The following is a 25,190-nucleotide window of genomic DNA, read 5'->3' on the forward strand; positions in this document are numbered from 1 at the left end:
CCTAAGCAGCCTAGAACTACAAGACTGGTATAGTTTCTTATCCCCATTACTCTGCCATATTTGAAATATTTGCCATATTTGCTTTTTTTTTTTCCAGTTCTTCTCTCCACCCCCCCCACCCCCACCCCCCCACCCCTAGCTAAATAGAATTAACTACTGTTTCCTCTCTGGCTCTTTGTCTGTCTCTCTACAGAACACGTACTTAGCCTGTTGAATAGATATTGGGAGTCATGTCTGCTTCCCCTGCAAGACTAGAGGTTTTTCAGAAGGATCATATCTTCTTGTCTCTGTGTGGATAAGACTGTGAGGCTTAAAGCCACAGAGACCTACAGAATGAATGCAATGTTCTTCAAGAAGAGACAGAGAGTCGGTTTGGAGGGAGAAGGAACTGACCCACTGACAAGGTCACACGCTGCTGAAACAGGGGTGACTCTTCAGAAACTGGGAAGGCCCGCGTGGTTTGGGGATGTGGCCCAGCCTGGTGGTGGGGGCTGACCAAGTAGCCTTGGGAGATCTTCTCCACCCCTGTACCCCGCTATTCGAAGCAGAGGACATGGCTGTGAATGTGAGCACGAGGTCAGAAGTCACTGCCACTGCGGTCGCCTTGGGTCCTGGGCTTCCTGAGATCTGTGTGGAGACACTCCCATCCCCGCACACAATCTCTAGACTTTTCTGGGGGCTCCAGGCCCTAGAGATTTTGCTCGCATGGAATCCAGGTCTCCTTTCAACAGCGTCTTTACCCAAAATGTCTCCTTGAGTGGGAGAGGGTCAACACTGAGGGAGACAGTTCGATTGCTAGGAATGTTCTACAGCTTGATGTGGGTGGTGACCACAGGTGGTTACATATGTAAGAAGTACCTGCACCTTGCTCTTGGAATGGTGCATTCTGTGTGAGTTATACCTCAATGGAAAAGTAAAGGAAACAAGACGAAGCCCCGCCCTCTGTTGAGGAAGTCCCTAGATAAGCCAGTAGCCACCCCTCCACCCCACTGCCAACCCCCTCCCGGCTCCTGCACGGGTTCTGAGCCAGGGGCCTGCAGGGACTGAGGGCGGCTAACCCGGACAGGGAGAAGACCAGAAAAGCCTCTCAAGCTTCCCAGGGAAAACGAGGGCTCCAGGGCGGTCAGGGCACGGCGTTGGGCGTGGAGGGAAAACCCTTGGGAATGCGGAGGGCAGAAAGGAGTCGGGAAGAAAGACAGCGCTCGCTGACGGGCGACGAGTGGGCGCTGGAGGTGGGCGCTGGGGCCAGTGCGCTGACCGCGGCTGGTCTCCGAGGAGGCGCGGGCGCTGGGGAGGAGGAGAGGGGAAAGACAGCGTGACTGCGTCTGATCTACAGTGACGAGTACCAATGTTAACTGTCACCTCTCATCTCCAAACTAAATCACACCTGGAATTGGAGGCGCCGAGGAGCTGATAGAGTCAGCCTCGCAGAGGAGACAAGTCAATCAGTGCGAAGATGCACGCCGAGGCACCAGCTCCGCGAGGCCGGGCGCCTTCATTCATTCTGGGATTTACACTTGTCAGGCTGCTGCCTGGGGGTGCGCAGGAGGAGGGGTGCGCAGGAGGCTGGTCTCACTTCAGCTCCACTTACAAGGGGATGACTGGCGGCTTCTCCCCGGGGGGCTCAGCAGGCTGGATCCACTTCCTCTTGCTCCTCTTCCACTTCGTTATGTGTGAGCCGTTCCCCAGGGTCAGTGGACAGTGATCAGGACAGCTGGGTGGTCTCGGGGCCAGCGATATTGGCAGCCCAGCAACCCTTGTCACGCTGGGAACACACGAGGGCAAAAAGAATTCCGACCTGGGCACCAGGTCAAGTGTTTGGGAGGGAGCATTGGGGCCTTGTGGGGGAAGGAGGGATAGATCTCAATCGACTACTTTGGAGCAATTCTGTGGTCAGATGAAATGGAAGAGATCTTTATTTTCCCTCCCACTCATTCCTTTACTCATTCAATAATTGGTATTGCATCAGGCTCGCTGAGAATTCAACAGAGCCCCCCTATCCTGCAAGAAAGGGGGCATTAAAGTGTTAAAAAAAATACCAAGTTTGCTGTTTCTGTCTTAGAATCAGTGCATTAACCTACAGCCCCCTACCACGCCTCCATCTCTGACCATCCCCTCATAATCCTCGGCACAGTCATTTATAAAAGTGATTTTTCACAAATAAACATAACTGTGCTAAGTGCCAAGGAAAATGCCTGGAGATATACATTCCAGATGGAGAGAAAACCACCGAGTTTCCATTGCTGTTTAAACATCTATTTTATTCTTGTCACTATGAACATAACATAAATGTATTACAGAAAATTTGGAGTAATAGAGAGGGAAAGAAAATCACCTAAAGATGAAGTTAGCATGTTGATATGCTTCCTTCCAGTCTTTTTTCTTATATCTCTTTAACTCCTCCCCCCCCCCCCAAAAAGCCATTAGTATGTCCTATGTCACTGAATGTGGAGTTAGGATGGATGCATCATTTTCTCCTCTGACCCCCATTCAGAGTGGCCCCTGAGGACAAGTCTTCATTCTGCTCGGTGCTCAGGCACAGACATGGTGATACAGGCATTTGGCAGGCTGATCTCTTAATCCAGATTGGTGTAGTCATTTGAAACTGAAAGCAGCTCCTTTTTATGTCGCCTGCTTCTCGGCATTAACTTCTCTTTGATGTAATTTTTGCTTCCGATGCTCTCTCCCTTCATGGGTTAGATTAGTGTGAAATTGGCCTGGTTCCTCCAGAGACGCAGTGTTAAGCTTCAAATGCTTGGTCCTTATTGGAAAGCCTTAACCCACATCAGGAGAGAAAAGTGGCCGTGTTACTTGGGAATGCATGGGGTGGGGGTAGAGGATTGATTGTGGGGTAAGAGGGAGAGAAGTGCATGTTGGCAAGAGGAGGATGTGGAAGTTGAGACTCTTCCCTACCAACTGCTACAGATCTGCTCACCTTAATCTTGGTGGGAGAGGGGAGGAATGGATCTTAGGAAATTTGAAACATGGTATCTACCAAGAAATCCTGTTTAGTTGGCGGGAGTTCTGGTTGGAGCTGTCCAAAGACCTTGGTGCTGAAAGGAAGAAAGAAGGGTGCCGGTGTTTGGGAAAATCACAGGGCAATGTTACATACCCCCGTTTAGGTCCCTGGGTTATGCCTGCTCCTATGGGTGTTCTACTTGGTTCATATGTGACCTTGAAGTGCATACCAGACACAATTGTGAGGACTGGCAGGAGTGGGTCTCTTCACCAGTTCTGCCCTGCTCTCTTGCCGACGTCCCATGAGGCAGAGAATGGCAGCTTGTAATTGGGCCAGGCTGCTGGAGGGAGGAACTTCACCGCACATGTACCCCAGGAAGAGGTCACCCTCCCCCATTGTAAAGGCTGAATGAGGGTGGGGGTCCTGCTGTAATTGGGACTGTTCCAGAGGGAAGAGATGCTCCAGGTTTGTGATCACACCTCCAACTTACTCCCCAATAACAACCTCAGGCCCTCTGTCCTCAAATTCAGATTGCTACTGAGGAGATCACTGGAGGACAGAACTAACAACCTGGATCACGCTGTGCACACAGCAGGGAACTGTCCGTCTAACAGGGTGTTCTGAGGGAGCCTCAGGCTCTCCATTCAGGGACAGTTGAGCTCTAGACATTTCTAGCTTGTTTACAACCTACATAGACTTTCCCCCTGCAGTCCCCGTCCAACTTTGCCAGACCAGCCTTGACCTTCACGTGTACCCAGCTTCTGCCTCAGCTTCTTTTCTTCCCCACAATACCTCCCTCCTGAGCCTTGGCCCAGTATGTTCATGACCTTTCATTCCCTTGGTCCGATCTCTGTTCCTTCCCCTCACTCCTAGTGGGCCCGTTTACCCACCGTCTCACTCACCTGGCTCCCGGGCTTTCTTTGCTCCTCCCCCCATCCCCCCCCCCCATCTCCAGCTTGGCTCACTGGCCCCACCCTGGGCCTCTATATGGTTTCTGTGCAGTGGAAGGGCCTTGGCCCACTTTGGTTTAGCCTTGTGCCTCCTTGTGCATGGAGCCTCCTCTCTCCTTCTTGAGTCCGCAAATCACTCCCTCCATTGTCAGCTGGCAAATTGGTTTATCCTCCCCCCAACCCGGCTTTCATTACCTTGCCGAAATGAAGCGATATCTCCTCGGTGGAGGCTTCCGTCCCTGCCGCCGCTGGCATAATAAATGAAGACAAAGTGCCGGCGGCACAGACCATCTCTCCCACCGCACCACCAGCCGCTGCCAGCTTCATTATTCGCTTAAGTTGCCGGAGAGAATTACTTAACCCTGACCCGTGTATTAGGGGCCTGTATTAATGCCGCGACAGGCGCCTCTTACGGCAGAGAACAATTTATTAGTGCCGAAACAGGCTGCTTTTCTCTGTCATTTTTCCAATCTGAGCTTTGAACACACATCATTAAACTTGTCTGACTCTCTCCCCTTCTCCATCATTCCTCTTTCATTTTTTTAAACAGAAAGCACCGTAGAGAATGGAGATTGTTCTGAAAACCTCCAAGTACCTCTCCTTCTCTTTCCTCTCTCTCCCTTTTCTTTTTTCCTTGGCCTCTTTTTGGTATTGGTCTCCTTGCTGGTGTCCCTCCTACATTTAGAGTCAGAATATGATGGGAGGGAGCATGTGGTTCCTGGAAGAGAATCCAGCTGTGGGAGCCCGGGGAGAGAGCAGTCATAGCTCCCTGTCCTTAAGCCCTGCACCAGTTGTCTCTCCCTCAGAATCCTTTTCCGGAGGCAGCCTCTGCCTCCCTTTGTGCCTCCAGCTGGGGGTCTCTTATTTTGAAAACAGACATTGGATGCACTCTGGGAGCTAAAGGACCTGGTTATGAGGAAGGACTGGTCAGGGATCCTATTTGTCATGGGGACTTTATCATGTCCGCATTTGGGAGAGAAGGTTGGGAAGGGTTTGGAAGCACCTAGAGATGTCCATGCAGGGTCTGAGGTACCCTGAGCCCTAGTGCAGTGGCTGGCCACAGCCTGGGGAGTTGAACTGGCCATTGAACTGTGCTGCCACATGGCTCTTCCCGACCAAGACAGACAGAGTGTCAGTTTCTAGGTGTTTTTCATCGCTGGCTTCTTGTGTGGTGTTCTCTCAGCACCTGAGTTCAACCTATAGCTCTCAGGTCTTATCTGGCTCCTGGTCTCAGCCCTTTTGGCCTTGCACATGCTCTTGTGTCTAACATCACTGCTTCCCAGAGCCACATGGAGCCATTCTCTGATGCAGCGCTGGCCACTTCTCCCTGGTGACTATCTCCTGCCCTTCATATTGAGGACACATATGGCAACTGGCTTAGTTTTTGTTCCCCTGAAAGCAGAGCTTGAGCAGACTTGGGTGCAGATCATCTGAGAGAAGACAACAGGAAGCAGGAGTGAGGTGGAGAAAGTGAGGCTCATTAGGAGGAAAGCCAATAGAAGAGTGTGTTATTGAGAGGGCAGTGGGGCTTGATGTCACCAGGCCTCTGAGCCAAGTACAGGATGCTTCCCAGAATGATCTTTCCAGAAAGCCTGGGATATCTGCCCACAGGCTCCTATCCCCTTTGACTGAGGGTTGCCCCAGGGTATAAACTCTCCCATACTTCTCCATCCAGCTTGTGTGTGGGTGATTGGGTACTGCTGAGCACCATCTTCTTGGAGAAGTCCCTAGGGCAGAAAAGTGGAGAGAAATATGAGTCTCTCTCAAGGTGGGTTTGGTTGGGAGGGGTTCACAGAGGCCTGACCAGCACAGCTCTGGCTGAAATCAAAGGTGGGCTTCCAGGATGTGAGGTGGCATCAACAGCACTCATTCCTGCCACCATCCCATATGCCCACTTCCTCTCACCATCCCTTCCCTCTCAGTCCCCCACCCCAGGGACTCCAGCAGTTCTCAGCCTGACTAGGAGCTACAGACACAAATGATGTCACAGTTCAGGCAGGGACATAAACAAGTGAGGCAGGATGGGGAAAATAAACAGGAACTGGTGGGGGACTGGCAAATTGGATCCTGCAGACAATTTTGTAAAGACAATGACATGATTTTTAAAACACGTGCTATTAGACAAACCACCTGTATGGGGGCTAGAAAATTTGACCTACAGACTACCAATTTAGCATCAACTTAATGTCTTTAGAGAAGAGTTGGCTTTGGCAAAGTTTTCACTCTTTTTTTTTTTTTCCCCCAACTCTAGCTGATGGCTTTGGGGACTGTTTGAACGTGAGTGCTGGGGAGAGGGGCTGAGGGAGGCAGAAGAGCAAGGAAAGCCCATGTACAGGGCCAGTGGCTTCCCTCTCACCCCCCAGCCCAGTCCTCCCCAAATTCCCTGAGCCTCCAGATCCCCTCAACCCTCCCTCCCACTTCGCTCAATAGCTCTTGAAAGTTCTCTAATCACCTCTCTGCTTCCTGCATTAATGAGCCTCTCATCTCACTGATGGCAATCAGAATATTTGCTTATGAAAGGGACACGGTTAATAACACGATTGCTCCCCTCCGCCTTCTTCCTTCCTCGGCTCCCCCCTCCCCTCCCCTCACCCTCCACACAATTCTCTCAATTAACGATAGGCAGAAATTAATTTTTCCCCTCGATCGAAACAATTGCAGGGAAGCGGATTGCCAGCTTCGCTTCTGATAGAGACTGCTCCCAGCAGAGTGGAGAGAAAGGAGGGGAGATGGAGGCGATACCGCAGCCCTATCTGCAGGCACAGGACAGAGTAATACAAATGTTATCCTTAGAAATGTACTTAAAGAGGATATGTTTATAATTCGGAGGGGATTTTCAGGGGGCTCTCCTGCCCTCCCTCCCTCTCCAGGGCACGCCACTCAACTCAGTGCTGTATAGCAGAGCCCAGAGTTTATTGGGAATTTTGTTCCTGTTGCCTCAATGCATGGAGTGGGCCTGGAATGAGAAGGGCAAACCAGGTTAGCCTGGGGGGTCACTGTCAAGGTCCAGGGGCCCAGGGCTTAGGCCACTGACAGTGTTCACTCTGTAGCCATATGCCAAGCACCCAACTTCAGATGTGGGTTGTGTGGCTTTTCAGGCGAGGGCTTGGCTTACTGGCCACCTATTATCATCCCTTCTGTGCAGGCCTGGACTTTTGGCTTGGGCTTCCCTCCCAGCCCATTCTTCCATCCAGGTAGAGAGGCAGGGGCCAATCATATCCTAGCAAAATAGTTTTAAGAACAGATTCTGGAGCCAGATAGTCTGGGTATGAAACCCACTGCTGTTGCTTAACAGCTCTGTGATCACAGGCAAGGTACTTAACGTCTCTGTGTCATAGTTTCCTCATGCAAAATGGGAATCACACCTACCTCGGAGGGTTGTTATACTTAGGGTTGTAAGTACTTAGAACAGTACCTGATCGGGAGCAAGTGCTATTTAAATATTTGGTTAAAAAAAAAAAGAAGAAAAAGCTTATACTCCTGTGGCAGTCAGGGACTTGTTGATGCTTTCATCCACAGTTACTGTCCTCTGGAGGATCTAAACCAGCGGTTCTCAACCTGTGGGTCGCGACCCTTTTGGGGGTCGAACGACCCTTTCACAGGGGTCTCCTAAGACCATCGGAAAACACATATAATTACATATTGTTTTTGTGATTAATCACTATGCTTTAATTATGTTCAATTTGTAACAATGAAATTGGGGGTCACCACAACATGAGGAACTGTATTAAAGGGTCGCGGCATTAGGAAGGTTGAGAACCACTGATCTAAACATTTCAGATTTTGTGGTCTCTACACTGGAGTTGTAAACAACCATAACATGGGCAGAATTCACCATTAAGAGAGGTGTGTGAAGTGCCATGGGATTTCAGAAGGAGGAGGGAGGGAAATTCTGGCTGGACAGGACAATCAGGGTTGGCTTCACTGAGGAGGTGGCATCTGAGCTGAACTTTTAAGAGTAAGTTCAATTTCTATCGGCTGAGAAAGGCCGCTGCAGGGTAGAGGGGACTGAAAGAATGAGCGTATCGAATTGTAATGACACAAGTTAGGAGGGAAAATTGGGGAATTGGGTGGGGAAAGGGGATTATAGTCTTTTTTGTCATCTCCACCCTTCCGTGTTCACCCGCACCCGGTCCCAGCTCTCCTCTTTCTCTCAGCATCTAGGAAAGATTAACTTCTCTCAGTGCGAGAGAGAAAGTTATCATTAGCAAAGAATTAAGATTGATTAATGATGCTACCCCTCCCCCCATCGGCCTTATCTGGTGGCGATGAGCTGGACAATGCGGCGGGTTGGGGCGGGGGGGCGGGGGCAGAGAAGGAGAGGGAGAATGGGAAACAATAAATGTTCAGTGCAAGGAAAACGGGGCGCAGCGCTGTTCCCACTTGTTAGATTGAAGGCTCCTCTCCAGGGGGGGGAAGGCTCCAAATTGCTAATTAGCACCTCTGAAAAGGCCTGTCTCTGATATGCGCGTCGCTGAAAGGCCGCCGTTAATGAAGCCGCCGCGAGCCCGCTTCCCTTTGACTGGCCTTCATCCCTCCTCCGAGCCCGGGGCTGCGGGAACAATGAGGCGGGGAGCGCCGGCTCCCCCAGGCCTCGCCGGGACCGGCCGGGGCAGCGCGCGCGGGGAGCGGCGTGGCGCCGGCGAAATGTGGAGGGGGAGATAAGGCCGAGCAGAGGGAAGAGGCTCACTCCCAGGGGCCCAGGGAAAATTTGCAGTTATTATGAAGGAGATGAGACAGATTAAAAGCCCTGTGTTCGCCGCTTTGCCCCTTTATTTAGTGGCTTCATCTAGGAGATGAAAGAAGTTGGAAATGACTTTCTCTGCTTTGCGCTGCAAGAAGCTTCATGGCACATTTCTTGACTTTATTCCTTCTTTTGTTTTTCCGTTTCTTGCCTTTAACCCCTGAAAGACCTCATTGTGCAGCCACAGGCACTGGAGGCAGGGAAATAGGACTGGCAGGGCCTCCCCCATTGACCACTGGATGCAGACCTTGAGGTCTATGGCTGCTGGATGAGCTCTCAGGGCATTGGCTGAGCTAGGAAGAGATGAGCCTGCAGTCCCTGGCAGGCCCCAACAGGAGGCTGGATGACCAGATGGGTTAGAGCAGTGGTTCTCAACCTTCCTAATGCCGCGACCCTTTAATACAGTTCCTCATGTTGTGGTGACCCCCAACCATAAAATTATTTTCGTTGTACTTCATAAGTGTAATTTTGCTACTGTTATGAATCGTAATGTAAATATCTGATATGCAGGATGTATTTTCATTATTACAAATTGAGCATAATTAAAGCATAGTGATTAATCACAAAAACAATATGTAATTATATATTGTGAAATATTTATTTCTAATTACAAATAAATAAAATTTCGTCTTGAAGCATGGTGTAGCATGGGTAACAGTCTTAATATAACAACAGTAAACTACATTGCTACATTTGCGACAGTATGCGTAAAAAGCCAACGTCAGTGCGAAGGTTGAGAATGCTTCTTTCTCACCAGATCAGAAATTCTCGGGGCAGTCTTTGCAAGAGCACAACGAAGATCATCTTCCACAACAAGTCTACATCTGTATTTAGACTTGAGAACCAACAAGCTGGAAAACCCTGTTCACAAAGATATGTTGTTGGAAATGGAAGAAGAAGGTGTAACGCAGTATCAGACAAAACAGGATATGACTGCAAACGCTTGATCCAGAATTTTGTAACTGGCATTGTAGAGAAATCAGTTCTTGCTGCATCATTGTTAATAAGTTCAATGAACTCCCCTTGTGCTGTCTCAGGAACATCTTCAACTTTGACTGTGAATGGGCTTCTGGCAAGTGCAAATGGGGTGTCAGGTAGATTTGGAAAGTATGATGAAATTTCGTCTGCAAGCATGTGCAAGTGTTCTTTCACAGAAATTACCATCGTAATCCTTTTGTCTGGTTCAATGTCATGTTCCTCAAAGAAAGCAGATAAGGTAGGCAACATGTAAATTTTATTTTCATCCAATTTTTTGTTTTTGCCAAAGCTGAAGTTTCATTTGGAATGATCGGATCTTTTCAGACAAATCGAGGCATGTTGCATTTGGTCCTTGCAGTGATAAATTTAACTCATTCAAGATGGTAAAGATGTCAACCAAGTAAGCTATTTTCTACAGTTCACTTTTATCGCCAAAAAGTGCTTTGAACTGTGGTCTAGCTTTCTGACTAAAAAATGTTTTGAGTTCATCACGAAGCTCAAAAACATGTTTTAAAATTTTTCCTCTTGACAACCATCTCGCTTCAGTGTGAAATAGCAGAGCATTGTTCAGCGCATCCAACTCGTTGCACAGTTGTGAAAACAGTTGACTGTTTAAAGTGCTCGCCTTTACAAAATTGGTACAACTTATGACGCTTTGCATTCCTTCTTGTAACTCTTGTGGCAGCGTCTTCGTTGCTAATATTTGCCGATGAATCATACAGTGAGTTCTGATGACTTTTGGTGACTTATTCAGTACCAAACATTGAAATCCAGATCGACATCCTAGCATAGCTGGAGCACCATCAGTGCAAACACCACAAACCTTTTCCCAAGAGATCTTATGCTCTTTCAGAAATGAACCAACTGTGTCAAATACATCACGTGCAGTAGGCGTCGTTTCAAGAGGTTTGCAAAAAAGAAACTCATCTTTAAAGTTGCCATCATTAATATACCTCACATAAGCCAGTAACTGTGAACAGTTTGCAACATCTGTAGATTCATCAAGCTGGATACTAAATATTGGAAGTGGAGCAGATTTAATTTCCTGGATTACCTGATCAAGAATATCAGCAGACATGTCATCTATTCTTCTGCGGACAGTGTCGTTAGATAAGGAAATTGCACTCAATTTCGTAACAAATTCGTCTCTGATCATAACTCGAACAATGACTTTGGCCGCTGGCGACAGTAAATCCTCAGCAATGGTGTGAGGTTTCATAGCTCTGGCGATTCTGAGTGCCACCAAATATGAAGCTTCAACGGCTGCTACGTTTTGTTTGTGGTACTTGCCACCAGTGTCAAGTCTGGCTTTCTTGAGTCCATCAGCTTTGCTTCTAAAATAGTTGGTATCCTTGCTGGCAAAGCTTAGATGCTTGCTATCAAAATGGCGTTTTAGTTTGTTCGGCTTCATAGATTCGGCTGATAGAACTTCACAACAAATAACACATTGCGGTTTCTCAGTTCCTGCTGTAATTATTGAGGTAAAACCAAACTGTAAAAAATCCTCACTATATTTTCTTTTCTTAACGTTCTTCTCTACACGATCCATTGTCATGGGATGGTTTGCTAATGAAAATAATATATAACAATAGCTTTAATAACACAAAAGATGATACATGGCATAGTTCAGTCAATACAGTTCATTGAAGTTTCCTATGATTTACCATTCTCTGTGTTGTTGTTTTTTTACATACCTGTTACTATCATAAGGGGGCAGTATTCACATCAACCACAGCTGAATATAAAAAGACCGATCAGCATCCAGATTAAGTTCCCATGGTACAGATTTTTTTTTTTTTTGCAGCAGTTGATGATGTTACAGAACATGATTTTACATTTACCCAGTGATTATAATTCATGAAGTGTCGTTTTACCTCCAATACTGCTGCTTTCAACACGGTAGCTGCTTTTAACAGAGTAGCTGCTTTCACCACAGCAGCTGCTTTCTACACAGTCGCCGCTTTCTACACATGTGTGACTGGTCCGCATAAGTACATTATGGCGCCAACCCTGTCACATACACCTGTATTTGTACGGGGTGTATGTGATGGGGTTGGTGCGATGATGTCATCACACTGGGTACTCGTATGTGGGCGTATCTGCATGTGGGCGGACCCGCCTGGAGACGGATAGAGGAGCAGTGTCACGGTTCCTAAGGCCATCGAAAATATGTGTTTTCTGATGGTCTTAGGCGACCCCTGTGAAAGGGTCGTTTGACCCCCAAAGGGGTCGCGACCCACAGGTTGAGAACTGCTGGGTTAGAGGCTTCCATAATGCCCCGGGCCTATTCCCAGAGAGCGGTACTGCATTGTGCACAGGGACTTCACAGCCAAATCACCTGGGTTCAAACCCAAACTTCACCACACATTAGCTGAGACCTCAGGCAAGCACTTCTCTGTGCCTCAGTCTCCTATCTGTAAAATGGGGACGACGATAATAATGCTAATGCCTACTTCATAGGTAGGGTAGACTGACTTCATGACTGTCCCTGACCTTTCATGCCTCTCTGTAGCTACACCCTTTGTTAGTGCCTTTCCACACTGACTCTGGACTTGGCCTTGTCACTAGCTTTGCCCATTGGGTCAATTACAAGCTTGATTCAAGCAGCGGCATGAAAAGGTGCTGTGGGTTTCTGTCTTAGAATGTGCACCTCTGTGAGTACCTCTCTTAGAATACTATCACAGTCATGAGAAAGTACCAGGGCTCGCCTCTGGCTGTGAGAAGATGCCTGTGCCAGCCTGATGGAGCCATGTGGCAGACATGGAGGAGAACCAAGTTGTCCCAGACAAGTACAGACTAGAGCAGCCAGCCTCTAGCTGACTGCAGGTACATGAGTGAGCCCAGCTAAGATCTGCCAATTCTAGCCCAGATGGGCAGGACTTTCCAGTCAGCCAAAGGGCTTGTGAGAAATATGTGGATGTTGTTTTAAGCAAAATGTTGGAGTGGCTTATGTAGCATTATTGTGAAAGAGGCAACCGATACACAAATTGGCGTCTAGAAGTTTGATGCTGCCAAACCAAAACCAAAACCAAACAAAAACCATCGCTAAGATAGACAGCAATGGCTTTGGGATTGGAAAGCAAGTGGAGGTCAGCATAGAAGATAGAGAAACTGCTATAGCAGGTTGGGGAAAATAAATTTCTGTTTTTTAAGCTACTTAGTCTGTGGTACTTTGTTATTACAGACCTTGCAAACTAATACACTAACCATACCAATAATCATATTAAATGTAGATATTCTAAACAACCCAGGTCCCCACCCAGCCAGAACAGTGCCTACTTGTCCTAATGGATAAATCTTGAGAAGAGCCACAGTGGAGGAGTTGCATTTGGTCCTAATATAGGTAAAACCACCCTAGACTCCCATCCTGATGCCATGGTTGAAAGAGACTTTTGGGTTTCTGGTATAAGGTGTGAACATTTTGCATGTGGGAGGGACATGAATAAACATAACAAGAGGGAGGACTGTGGTAAGATGATGCCATTAATGTGCCCTCCAAAAAGATATGTTCAAGTCCTAACCTCTAGTACCTATAAATGTTAACTTATTAGGAAATAGAGTCTTTGTAGATGTTATAAGATTAAGATGAAGATTACTAGATTAGGATGGTCTCCAATACAATGGCTTGTGTGCTTACAAGAAGAAAAGAGACCAAGAGCCACACACAGAGGGAAGATGCCATGTGACGATGGAGGCAGATTGGAGTAGTGCATCTATAGGCCAAGGAAGGCCAAGAACCACCAGAAGCTAGGAGACAAGTGTCCTTCCTTAGAGCACTTGGAAGGAGCACAGCACGGCTAACACTTTGATTTTGGGTGTCTAGCCTCCAGAGGTATGTGAGAATACATATCTGCTATTTAAAGCCACCCAGTTGTTGGTACTTTGTTACAGTAGCCATAGGAAACTAACACACCACCTCATGGCCCTGCCCTGACTGTTCCCTCTGCCTCGAATGCTTGCCCCCAAGAAGGTTGGATGGCACATTCCCTCCCTTCTTTGTGGGATTTGCCCAGATGAGCCTTTATCAAGGAGACATATCACAAATAGCAGCAAGTCCCCACATCCAGCACTTCTTTTCCCTTATCCTTCTTTGTTATTCTTCAAAGTATTTCCACCACCTGACAGTTCGCATATTGATCCATCAATTGTTTGTCTTCCTTCCCTAGAATGAAAGAACCCTGAAGGCAGGGGCTTTTGTCTATGCTGTTCACAGGTGCATCTTCATATCTAGGACATGGTAGGCACTCACTAAATATACCCTGATTAAGTGAATGGATATGAGTAAGGCAATACCTTCCAAACACCTCCCAAAAGGGGAGGAGAAAGTATAGTAAAAAGACATCTGACTTTTGAGACAGATGCCTAGTTCCAATCACAGTCATTTCATACCAGCTTTGTGACCCTGTTTAAGCTCTCTGGGCTTCACTTTCTTCATCTGTATTAGAACAATAGCACTTACATTAAAGGATAATTTTGAGGATTAATTAAATGATTTTGTCAATAAATAATGGAGGATATAAATATCTTTGTATAATCCACGTATGTCTAACAATATATATCATGTATGTATGTAGTATGTTTTGCTATGTGTATTCAATGTGGTGAACACTCACATTCATTTTAGAAGCATTATAATTTAGTGGTTAAGTGCATGTCTCCTAGACTCATTCTGCCTGGTTATGTACTTACCAGTTGTGCAGCCTTGAGCAAGCTACTTAACCTCTCTGTGCCTTAGTTTTCTCCTCTGTAAAATGGAGATAATAGTACTTACTTCAAAGGATTTCTGTGAGGATTATTGAGTTAATCCATGTTAATATTTAGGATAGTGTCTGGCGCCTGCTGAATGCTCAAGAGTTGTTAACAACTAACAGTCATGTTCTGCATAATGACATTATGGTCAACCAGTATTGGACTCATCTATAATAATAAAAACATAATATGCTAATTAGACCAGACAGCCGAACGACCTTCCGGATGTCATTCCAGATGTCCTTCCAGATGAAGCGGCAGCAGTGGGCGCCAAGGCAGAGGTAGTTAGGGGTGATCAGGCAGGCAGGCGAGTGGGTAGAGGCAATCAGGCAGGCAGGCAGAGTTGTTAGGGGTGTCTGGCAGGTAGGCGAGTGGTTAGGGGCGATGAGGCAGGCAGGCAGAGTGGTTAGAGGTGATCAGGCAGGCAGGCGAGTGGTTAGGGGCAATGAGGCAGGCAGTCAGGCGAGTGGTTAGGAGCCAGTGGTCCTGGACTGCGAGAGGGATGTCCGACTGCCAGTTTAGGCCCTAAACTCACAGTCAGACATCCCCCAAGGGGTCCCAATTTGTGAGAGAATGCAGGCCCAGCTGAGGGACCTCTCCCCCACCCCACCCCGGTGCATGAAATTTGTGCACTGGGCCTCTAGTAAGATTATAATGGAACTAAACTTTCTGTAAGAAATAAAAGGATATGTGATTTAGGAGGAATTTTTTTTTCTCTGACGGGATCAGTATCAATGGGGCTGAGCAATAGATTCCCTCTCACTCACTGCACCTGTTTTCAGTGCACAGATGACATCCCAACCAGTAGCCACTGACCTGTTTCAGCACAGAGGAGCCTGATCCCCCCAGGGCTACACATTCAGCCTTCCCAGATCTAACCTGATGGTCTTCAGAGTACCTTGCTGTAAATTGTTGAAGACCTAAGATCCTGTACAAGGACACAGATCTACAGGAGAAACCATAGAAAGTACTAAGTGCCACTGCCATATTAGTAAAAGCTTTCTGTGGTAGTGTGGAGCCAGCCTGTCCTGTACTTTGGATATATTTTCAGACTGTAATGATGTAAAACACAGGTAAGTTTTATTTCTTCCATCAATTCAATGCCACAGAGAACCCTTTGTGCTAGGTAGGGTCAATGGAGCCAAAATCAAAAGATTCAGTCCTCAGTTCTTTACCCTCTCCATATTAGAAACCCTCATTTTTTAATGAATACCACAAATTTCTTTAATATGACCACTGCTCCAACATGCAAAATAGTCAAAATCATATGGCCACAATAATCTCCTATATTGACCTCTCCATCTTGATTTCTCATTTCTACTGATCCTCAGGCCACTGTTAATGCCCTCTTGACAATCACTATTATGGTGATCTACATCTTACTCAGCCAATTTCTCTTTGATATTTCCGATCAATCCAACCCACATCCCTGTTCATGGAGCAGCCTTGACAACTTCAATGCTCTATTTCTGACCCCGTCAAAAGGAAGAAAGGGGAGGGCATGTGGGGCGGTATTTATAAAGTGTACAGTATTGTATAGCAATATCCCAGGCCTTCACATTCACTCATTCATTCACCCAGAGCAACTTCCAGTCCTGCAAGCTCTATTCACGGTAAGTTCCCTATACAGGTGAGCCATTTAAAAAAATCTTTGGTGCTGTATCTTTACTGTAGCTCTTTCATGCTTAGATATGTATTGATACACAAATGCCATTGTGTTACACCTGCTTACAGTGTTCAGTACAGTAACATCCTGTGTAGGTATAACCGAGGAGCAACAGGCTATATTACATACCTTGGTGTGACGTAGGCTATACCATCTAGGTTTGTGTAAGTGCACTCTATGACATTTGCATAATGATGAAATCCCCTAACAACATCTTTCTCAGAATGTATCTCTATCACTAAACAATGTATAACTGCATTATTTTATCATCTAACTTAATCTTCTATGCATTTCTGGGACAGTTCCTGGCATATTGGTGCTCCATAAATTCTAATTTCCCTTTCTGAACCCTTCACAAAGTCAGCGTGAGCTGCCCTTTCTCCCTTTCTTTCTTTTTTTTAAAATATATTTTATTGATTTTTTACAGAGAGGAAGGGACAGGGATAGAGAGTTAGAAACATCCATGAGAGAGAAACATCAATCAGCCGCCTCCTGCACACCCCCTACTGGGGATGTGCCCACAACCAAGGTACATGCCCTTGACCGGAATTGAACCTGGGACCCTTCAGTCCCCAGGCCAATGCTCTATCCACTGAGCCAAACCGGTTACAGCTGCCCTTTTATTATATTTCCCCATGCTCCCCAACAAATTGCAGCTTTAACAGTCTTGGCTTAGCTACACCATCCGGAAGCGTGGTTGCCTACCCGGACAAGGCCAATGCAAAGAGCAAGCAAAAGAGGCAGGGTGGGTGCAAGAATACTGTAGAAGCAGAATCCATGAGGATTGGCATTTCATTAGATAAGAAAGGTATACGGAAGAAGCAGGAACTAAAAATGGCCTTGAAGCTTCTCACCTGGGTGACTTCTTAATGGTGGTGACATTTCCCAAACAGGGAACAATGGAGAAGGGGCAGATTTCACAGGGAGTATGGAAGAAATTAAACTTTGTTTTGCCATCTTAACTTGGAGGTGCTGGTGGAGTAAACAAGTGGTGATATCTAGCAGAAAGATGAAAATAAAAGCTGGATATCAAGAAAAGTGGGTGCTTTCAGTGCCGCTAGAGGCAACTGACACCTTAGAAGCTGATGTGATTTGTGGGGGAGAACTTCACTAACGCAGAAAAAAAGGGCTGATGGCTGTGGACACCTTTGGAATATTTCCATCTTTCTGTCCTGGGAAGTCACAGGTTCAGCATGTCCAAAGTAGAATCAATCATCTTCCCACAAAATTGTACTTTGTCCAGATTCCCTTTATCCAGATCTCTTCTTTTCTCCTCTAACTGTGCAAATGCCACTCTTTTAGTCACTCTGGCTCAAAAGCTCAGTCATCTATGTCTCCTCTGTTAATTCTTTTCATAATAAGTTTACCCTATAAACAATTCTCAACATCCACCCAAACAACAGGACATAGATATAGTCAGTTCCATGGTATAATGGAACTATTTTGGATGGTTTGTAGTGTATCATTCTGGTCATATTCCTATGCAAATAAAGATTTAATTTCCTTTATATATGATTAGAGTCATACTCTACATGTTTAGAGTAACTGTTTTATTTAAGTATAACAATCATATAGAAATGTACACAATAAAAAAGAAATGTACACAATCATAATTTGACAACTTTTCATGTCATTAAATATTCTCCCACAACAATTTTCAAAAGCTCAAAGGTATCCCATCCCATAGATGTACCATAGTTTAGATAACTAACCACTGTTATAGGGTTTCTGGCTTTTCTCCTAACCTTCTCACCTCTCCTTCCACAGTGCTGCAAAGATGAATTTACCTGTGTTTAACCTGTATTTTGTGCCCATTTCCAATTTTTCCTTAGAATAATATTCCTAGAGACTGAATTTCTGGGCCAACAGGCATGTGCATTTTAAAAAATAAACTTTAATTTTAGAATTGTTTTAGGCTTACAGAAAATTACACTGTTCCTATATACCTCATACCCAGTTTCCCCTATTATTAATATCGCTAGCTGTGCAAATTAGTATAGCACATTTGTCACAATTAATGAACCAATATTGAGACATTGTTATTAACCAAAGCCCGCACTTTATCCAGGTTTCTTTACTTTTTACCTAATGTCCTTCCTGCTGATCTACTACCCCGCTGAGGATGGATACCACATTACAGTAAGTTGTCACGTTGCCCTAGGCTCCTCTTGGCTGTGACAGTTTCTCAGACTGTCCTTGTCCTCGATGACCTTGGCAATTTGAGGAATCCTGGTCAGGCATTCTGCAGAATGTTCCTCAATTGGGGTTTGTCTGATTTCCTTTGATCAGACTGAGGTTATGGGTTTGGAAGGAGATAAAATACCACTCTCGTCATATCTGGTCCACGGACTGTCAACATGATTTATCACGGCTGATGTTAACCTTGATCACCTGGCGAGGAAGTGTTTCTCTGATTTCTCTACTACCAAGTTACTCATTTCCCTCCTTCCTGTGCTCTTTGGAAGTCACTAGGCACAGCCCACATGTAAGGAGTTGAGAGCTACGCTTCAGGGTGGAGTATCTACATCAATTATTTGGAATTCTTCCGCACTAGAGTTAACTTATTCTTTCCATTTATTAACTTATTCATATCAGTATTCAGTATACACACCGATCAGTATACACACCTTGTATCGGTGTGAACTCGTAGATATTTCTTTTATTCTTGAGTTTTAATCTAGTAGTACTTTACTTGTTTCGTTGCTCAAGGCATGTGTATTTTTTAATACCCTGAGTGACTCACTGCTAAGCTACCCTGCCAAAGGTTGTACCAACTCGAAAGGTTAAAAGGAGGATCCATTTCCCCTTCAACGTCACACACCCTTTATAAAGTAGGTCAAGCGAGGCCTAGGCCCTCTCCAACGCCCCGTCTCTTGACGAAGAGGAGGTCAGCACCAGAAGTCCTTCCCCAGACAGGCACCTCACCCCTAGTCCTGCCCCCTCTCCTTGCCCCCAGTAGGGTCCCCAGGCTTCCCCACGGCCCCGCCCTACTTGGGGCGGAAGTAGGTGAGGCCGCGGGCCGGAAGCGCTGGGCGGGGGCGGGCCCTCCAGGGCAGACAGCCCAGCCCACTCCGTCGCCGCCCCACCCCTCCGGCCCAGACCGGAAATGAGGTCAGAGAGGGAAACCCTGGCGGGGAGGCTCGGCCCCCAGAGCGGCGGCCGCTGGAGGTGCCCGCGGCAGCTGGTGAGGGTGCGATGCGGTCGAGAGGGTCGGGGTCCGGGGGTCGCCAGCGGGGTTCCGGGCTCTGCGCCGTGGCTGACCGGTCGGAGGCTTTGTGGGGCCGCGGCGGCCGGCGGGAGGAGCGAGGGTGACGGGGCCTTGCTTTTCAGGGCCCAGCGCCTCCGTCCGGGGAGGCGGGGCGGGCAGTTGAGGGTCGGGCCGTCTCCTGGGCGACGGTCATCCCCTCTTCCTTCTGGCTCTTGGGGGCCGGCGGTAGCGTGAGGGCTTGGGGTCCAGGGCCGTGGTCGCCCTAGTCCTCGGGGGCGGGCCGGGGCGTTGGAGAGCCCTTTGAAACACGCGTTTTTTCCCCTCACATACGTGGCCATGTTGTGACCCCCGATCTCGGAGGGAGCTTGGTTACCGGGACTTGCTTTTTCGCAGTTTCTCTCCCGGAGGAGACTGACCGCCGGCCCCTGGAGAGCACGCCTGGGAAGTTGCCTCCTGCCTCTCCCGCCTCCTCCGCCCCCAACCTCCGCCCCCGCCCCGCTTCTGACTCCTACCAGCTTCCCCTCGTTCCTTTGCGTGAATCAGATGGTAGCCTGCCCTCTCCCCGGGGGTCCCCTTGGACCGGGGGTCCCCCTTGGACCGGGGGTGCGGGAGTCCCAGTCTTCCTCTGTCATCTGCCTTTCGAATGGCAGTTTTGGAGGCAGGAAAGGGTTCTGCACGGGCATTCGACTCCGAGTTGTTGGGTAACTTAATTCCACGTTAAAGTTTGTCCAGTTCTGCCCGAGTTTTTAAAGCAGGTCGTTCCTTATTTGGGAAGTAGATTTAGGCGAGGGGTTCCCACTTGTTTACCTGTTTTGGTCCCGGGGACAGTTGTTTCCCAAACCCCAGTCAGGGTGTTTTAAACTAGTTATTTTCTCAAGGGAAGTGGTCATCTCTGTGTGTGTGTGGCTTTTGACACTTGGAGAAGTTTTGTTTGGTTGGTAGCTTTGGAACTAGATGTCTCCATTGCCCCCACCGAGGTGGCAGATAAGCCGGCCGACTGTTTTCCAGGCTTTGAGTTCGTTGGCATTGGGACCACATGAAAGTAGGTTTTAGAAAAGTCCTTTGGAGAATGTAAACTGCACGAACGGAAATAGGGCCAGAGGGCAGCGTCACACAGAGATTTAAGCTCTAATTATGATCTTGAAATACTTTGGCCTTAACAAAGGGTAGGGAAAAAGTGCCAATTTAATGTATTTAATGTATTTAATAGGTGTCATACAAATTATATTAGACATTTCCATTTAAAAGGGCATTTTGAAGATTGGTCTTACTACTTTCATTCCTTGGAAGGTTTGCCTCTGAAGTGACCCCTGAAATATGATGTGTGATGGTTTGATATGAGTGAGTAGGAAAGTAGGAAATTTTGGAAAGCAGTCAGCTACAAATCTTAGAGACTCCACCCACCCCTGTCATTTCAGCCTCAGTTATATCCTGTTTTTGTGTGATGGTCTAGCATGAAAGCACATAATTAGGATGATCACTTATTTTCTGAAGGATGGGGGAAGAGTTTAAAAGTTGCTAATAATTAAAAATTATATAATATACTCTTACAAGATTCTTTACCTGGTAGCTTCCAGGTGGTAGTTGGTACCGGGAGGGGTATAAACTTATTCTCTTTTTTTCCATTTAGAGTACAAACCTGGGTCACTACAGATTCTTGGATCCCAAAAACTGCAAGCATTTTTCCTTAAAGTGTGTCACTAAGGTTGTCTTTCTATTCTCTTGCACAAGCATTCTTATCAGTGACCTCATACTATATAATAGTCCTTCATCTATGCTTTTGAAGTTTTTGCTCTTGTCTGATGAGACTTTTTTTTATCTTTTTGGATCTTATCATTAGGTAATTTAGTGACAAGCTTAATTGGGGAAAAGGGGGAAAGATTTATTCCCCTGAGTTTGCTAATATTCCTGTTGTCATTTGGTAAATGAGTTTTGGTGCTTAAAAACATGTTGACTTCAGGCATTTAACAAGGGCCACACACCCATTTTCAGTGGCCAAAGCGGGCATGGATGGTAGGATTCTAAGAGGAGCCAGATGAAAGGTGACTATTTTCTATGGAAAGGGTGGACTCTGCAGTGACATGATTTGTTTTGTAAAATTTTTCTAAAACAACAGATCCTATTCAGGCTCTCTTTTTCTTTCTGTTTTTTTTTTAACTTTCTTTTGGCAGATGTGGCCTCATGGATGAGCTGGTACATGACTTAGCCTCAGCCTTGGAGCAGACATCTGAACAGAATAAGCTTGGTGAGCTGTGGGAAGAGATGGCCTTGAGCCCTCGGCAGCAGAGGCGGCAGCTTCGCAAACGGAGAGGCAGGAAACGCCGTTCAGACTTCACCCACCTGGCAGAGCATACCTGCTGCTACAGTGAGGCTTCTGAGTCCAGCCTGGATGAGGCCGTTAAGGACTGTCGAGAAATGGCCCCAGTCACCAATTTTAGTGACTCTGATGACACAATGGTGGCCAAACGGCACCCAGCTCTCAACACCATTGTTAAGAGTAAGCAACATTCTTGGCATGAATCTGACTCCTTTACTGAAAATGCACCTTGTCGACCGCTCAGGCGCAGGCGGAAGGTGAAGCGAGTGACTTCAGAGGTGGCTGCCAGCCTTCAGCAGAAGCTCAAGGTGTCAGATTGGAGCTATGAGAGAGGGTGTAGGTTTAAGTCTGCTAAGAAGCAGCGTCTGTCACGCTGGAAGGAGAATACTCCCTGGACGTCATCAGGCCACGGATTGTGTGAATCAGCAGAAACTAGGACTTTTCTCAACAAAACAGGAAGGAAAGAAAGGATGGAGTGTGAAGCAGATGAACAAAAACAGGGCTCTGATGAGAACATGTCGGAATGGTGAGATCTCTTACTTAGTGAAAGATTTTTCCTGATTAATTTGTCCCAAAGTACAAATGCACACTCCTGATGAATTTAACTTTCTTTCAAACCAGCTTCTGTAATATTGACTTTGTAGCTCTCCTTTAACCAATCAGCTAGTGTTTATCTCTAGTTTTTATTTTTATTGATTTTAGAGGAACGAAGGGGGAGAGAGAGAAACAGTGACGTGAGAGAGAAACATTGATTGGTTGTCTCTTGTACACGCCCCGACCAGGACCACGGATTGAACCTGCAGCCTGGTATGTGCCTTGACTGGGAGTTGAACCCACCACCTTCTGATGTACGGGACTATATTCCAACCAACTGAGCCACATCGGCCAGGGCTATCTCTAGTTTTATTTTGTTTTTAATCCTCACTGGAGGATTTTTCCCCCCCTTTTATCTCTAAAGAGAGAGTGGAAGGGAGGGAGAAGGATAAAGACAGAAAGAGAGAGAGAGAGAGACAGAGAGAGAGAGAGAGAGAACAGAGAGAGACAGTGATTGGCTGCTTCCGACCAGGGGTGGGGTTTTGAACCTGCAACCAACGGAAGCATGTGACCTTGACTGGGAATCCAACTGGCGACCCTTCAGTCTTCAGGGGGACACTCTAACCCAGTGGTTCTCAACCTGTGGGTCGTGACCCCTTTGGCAGTTGAACGACCCTTTCACGGGTCGCCTAAGACCATCCTGCATATCAGATATTTACATTATGATTCATAACAGCAGCACCATTACAGTTATGAAGTAGCAACGAAAATAATTTTATGGTTGGGTCACAACATGAGGAACTGTATTTAAAGGGCCAGAAGGTTGAGAACCACTGCTCTAACCACTGAGCAATCTGCCAGTTAAAGAACATTCATGATTCTATTTCTTTCTGTCAAGAAGGCTATACTGTAATAGAAACACAGTTGTTACTAAAAATGGTTTAAAACGTTTGCTTCAAATGCAAAACCAGAATTTTATTTTCAAGACAGTTTGCTGCTGTTTATGCCATGTAGTTTATACGTAGGTATTGTTCTTTAGAGTCAGGGTCTCAGCAGATGATGGTGTGTATGTGTGTGTATTATAAATGCTGCTTCCAGGCACATGGAGTTTGTAAATGTTCCTGGCACTACCTTTACCCATTAAGAATCATGGCTTTAGATACTTCTGGGCTATAATTCTGTTCCCTGCTGCTTTACAGTTTGACTATATTGAGTTTGTTTTTTTTTTATGGCTCACATTCAAGTTGTCCGAACACATGGTAGGCTTTGAAAATAACAGTACTAAGTCCCATTAGTCTTATGTCAGATGTCATTGAGCCAGAAAAATTTGTATGTATTGGGTGCATATTTATAATGTCAGTTTTTATTTTTTACCTCTCAGATACATAGTCCTAGGAACAATGAAACTACCTAGCTTGATACTTTAATATTATCATTATTAATAATAATGTGTGATATCTGTTTCTCAGTGGGGAGATGCTGTTGGTATTTTGGATGGGGCAGTTCTTTGTGGTGAGGGATTGTCCCATGCCTTGCAGGATATTTGGCATTTTTGCTTTGTTTCCATCCACCTCCCTCTTCATATTATCAAACCAGATGCCTCTGTTTCCTAGGTGGGTTGAATAGTCTCAATTGAGTACCATTGAATTCTATTTTTATATTAGTTAGCATTTATGAAGCACTAACTGTGTGCCAGGCACCGTACTATTGTGCATAACATATATTCTTTCTTAATGCTCACAACTCCACTATTTGTATTTTATAGAAGAGGAAATGGAGGTTAAGCATGGTTAGATAATTTGCCCAAAGGTGGCAAAACTGGAAGTCAAACCTGATTCCTAAGTTCATGTTTAACCACCATGTTTCCTACCTTTTGACTATGCCTTTTCCATGGCTCTTTTTTCTCTCATCTTAACTTCTATGACCTAAGGATGTATGACTTTTCTTAGGACTTTGCTTCTTTTGAAATTTGTCTGAAAAACAAAGACATAAATCTTGGGACCTCTGAGGTGAGGCTGTGTGAGTAACAGGAAAAGCTTTGTAGGTCTGTATGCCTGTACCTTTCCTGGGTGGATGTTTAATCCAGCTGCACAACTAGGTAGGCTTATGATTTGGCTTTTTAAATTTTCCTCTAATGCATATTCCAAGGTCTATTTACCCAATTTATATATAAATTTTGGGTTATAAAGATCTCTCCCCCATCATGCTATTAAACAAGAAATACTTCCAAGAATCCTCTTGGTTACTCTTTTCATAAATTTATTTGGATGTGCTAATTTATTCACAGATCAAAGTGTAGACCTTTACTTTTTATCAGTTGTATTGAGGTTTGTCAAATTGTATATGATCCAACTTGTAAAATTATTAGGATGAATTGATCATTTAGCTTAGCCTAGTCTTAGTGGCTAGAAAGAGTTCTTATAAAAAGCATGCATTAGGTGTTTTAGGATCAAAAACGTATGTCTCAATCAGAGAGCTTTATTTCTAATTTCCTTAAATTCACTGCTAACTAAACTTGGAGTCCTTTTAAGTGTAACCAAGAATTCTTTTTGCTTTTTCTCTTTCTGTTCTTTAATTCTACACCAGCCAGTCCCCTGAGTTCTGAAGAACTGAAAGGGGTTGTGATATAATAGCTTTCTTATGCCTGTAAAAAGATCAGTTATTATTTTAATATTTTTCTGTGCATGTGTGTTCCATTCTAACAACTCTTTTATAAAGTTACTTTCTACTGATTTTTATTAAAATTGCTTATAAAGCAGTTATTAATTAGGTGATTTATAGCCTAATTTTGCTCTATTCTCCCCTAACACATCATTCATCTGTTCTCTTTGAATATAGCTTAACTTCTTTTCTTTCATAAATGAGTTGGTTTGGTGATGGTCTGAGGTTGCAGTTAGGAGCCTTCCTCTGATGATGTATTAGAGGCTGATCTTACAGCAAAGAAAATATTCCTTTCTCTTGGAAGGCAAGTGACAGAGATAGAGTGCTAAACCTTCCCCTCCTTCGCCAGCCCGAGCTGACCTTCTGCGGCCCCTTGGTGCCTCTTGTTTTCTTATTTTTATAGAAAATCAATATCCCTTCTGAC

General features: G+C 45.8%; 1 protein-coding gene across 12 annotated transcripts in view; it reads left to right on the forward strand.

Moving 5' to 3' along the window:
* Positions 1 to 19,124: 19,124 nt before the first annotated feature.
* The window catches only part of GPATCH2L (G-patch domain containing 2 like), a 55,337-nt gene continuing 49,271 nt past the window's right edge, over positions 19,125 to 25,190 (forward strand). For 10 of the 12 annotated variants that reach the window (XR_004968296.1, XR_004968297.1, XR_004968304.1 and 7 more), the window contains exons 1-2: positions 19,125 to 19,230; positions 21,426 to 22,097. Coding sequence is in view for 7 of the 12 variants with exons in the window: in XM_036313835.1 (XP_036169728.1) it covers positions 21,436 to 22,097 (662 nt within the window). In the remaining 5 variants the exon portion in view is untranslated. Of the gene's footprint in view, positions 19,237 to 20,884; positions 21,297 to 21,425; positions 22,098 to 25,190 lie in introns of those variants that run through there. The other 2 variants (XM_036313853.1, XM_036313844.1) reach the window with 2 other exon arrangements.

Source organism: Myotis myotis, unplaced genomic scaffold, assembly GCF_014108235.1.
Source record: "Myotis myotis isolate mMyoMyo1 unplaced genomic scaffold, mMyoMyo1.p scaffold_m19_p_1, whole genome shotgun sequence".
NCBI lineage: Eukaryota > Metazoa > Chordata > Mammalia > Chiroptera > Vespertilionidae > Myotis > Myotis myotis.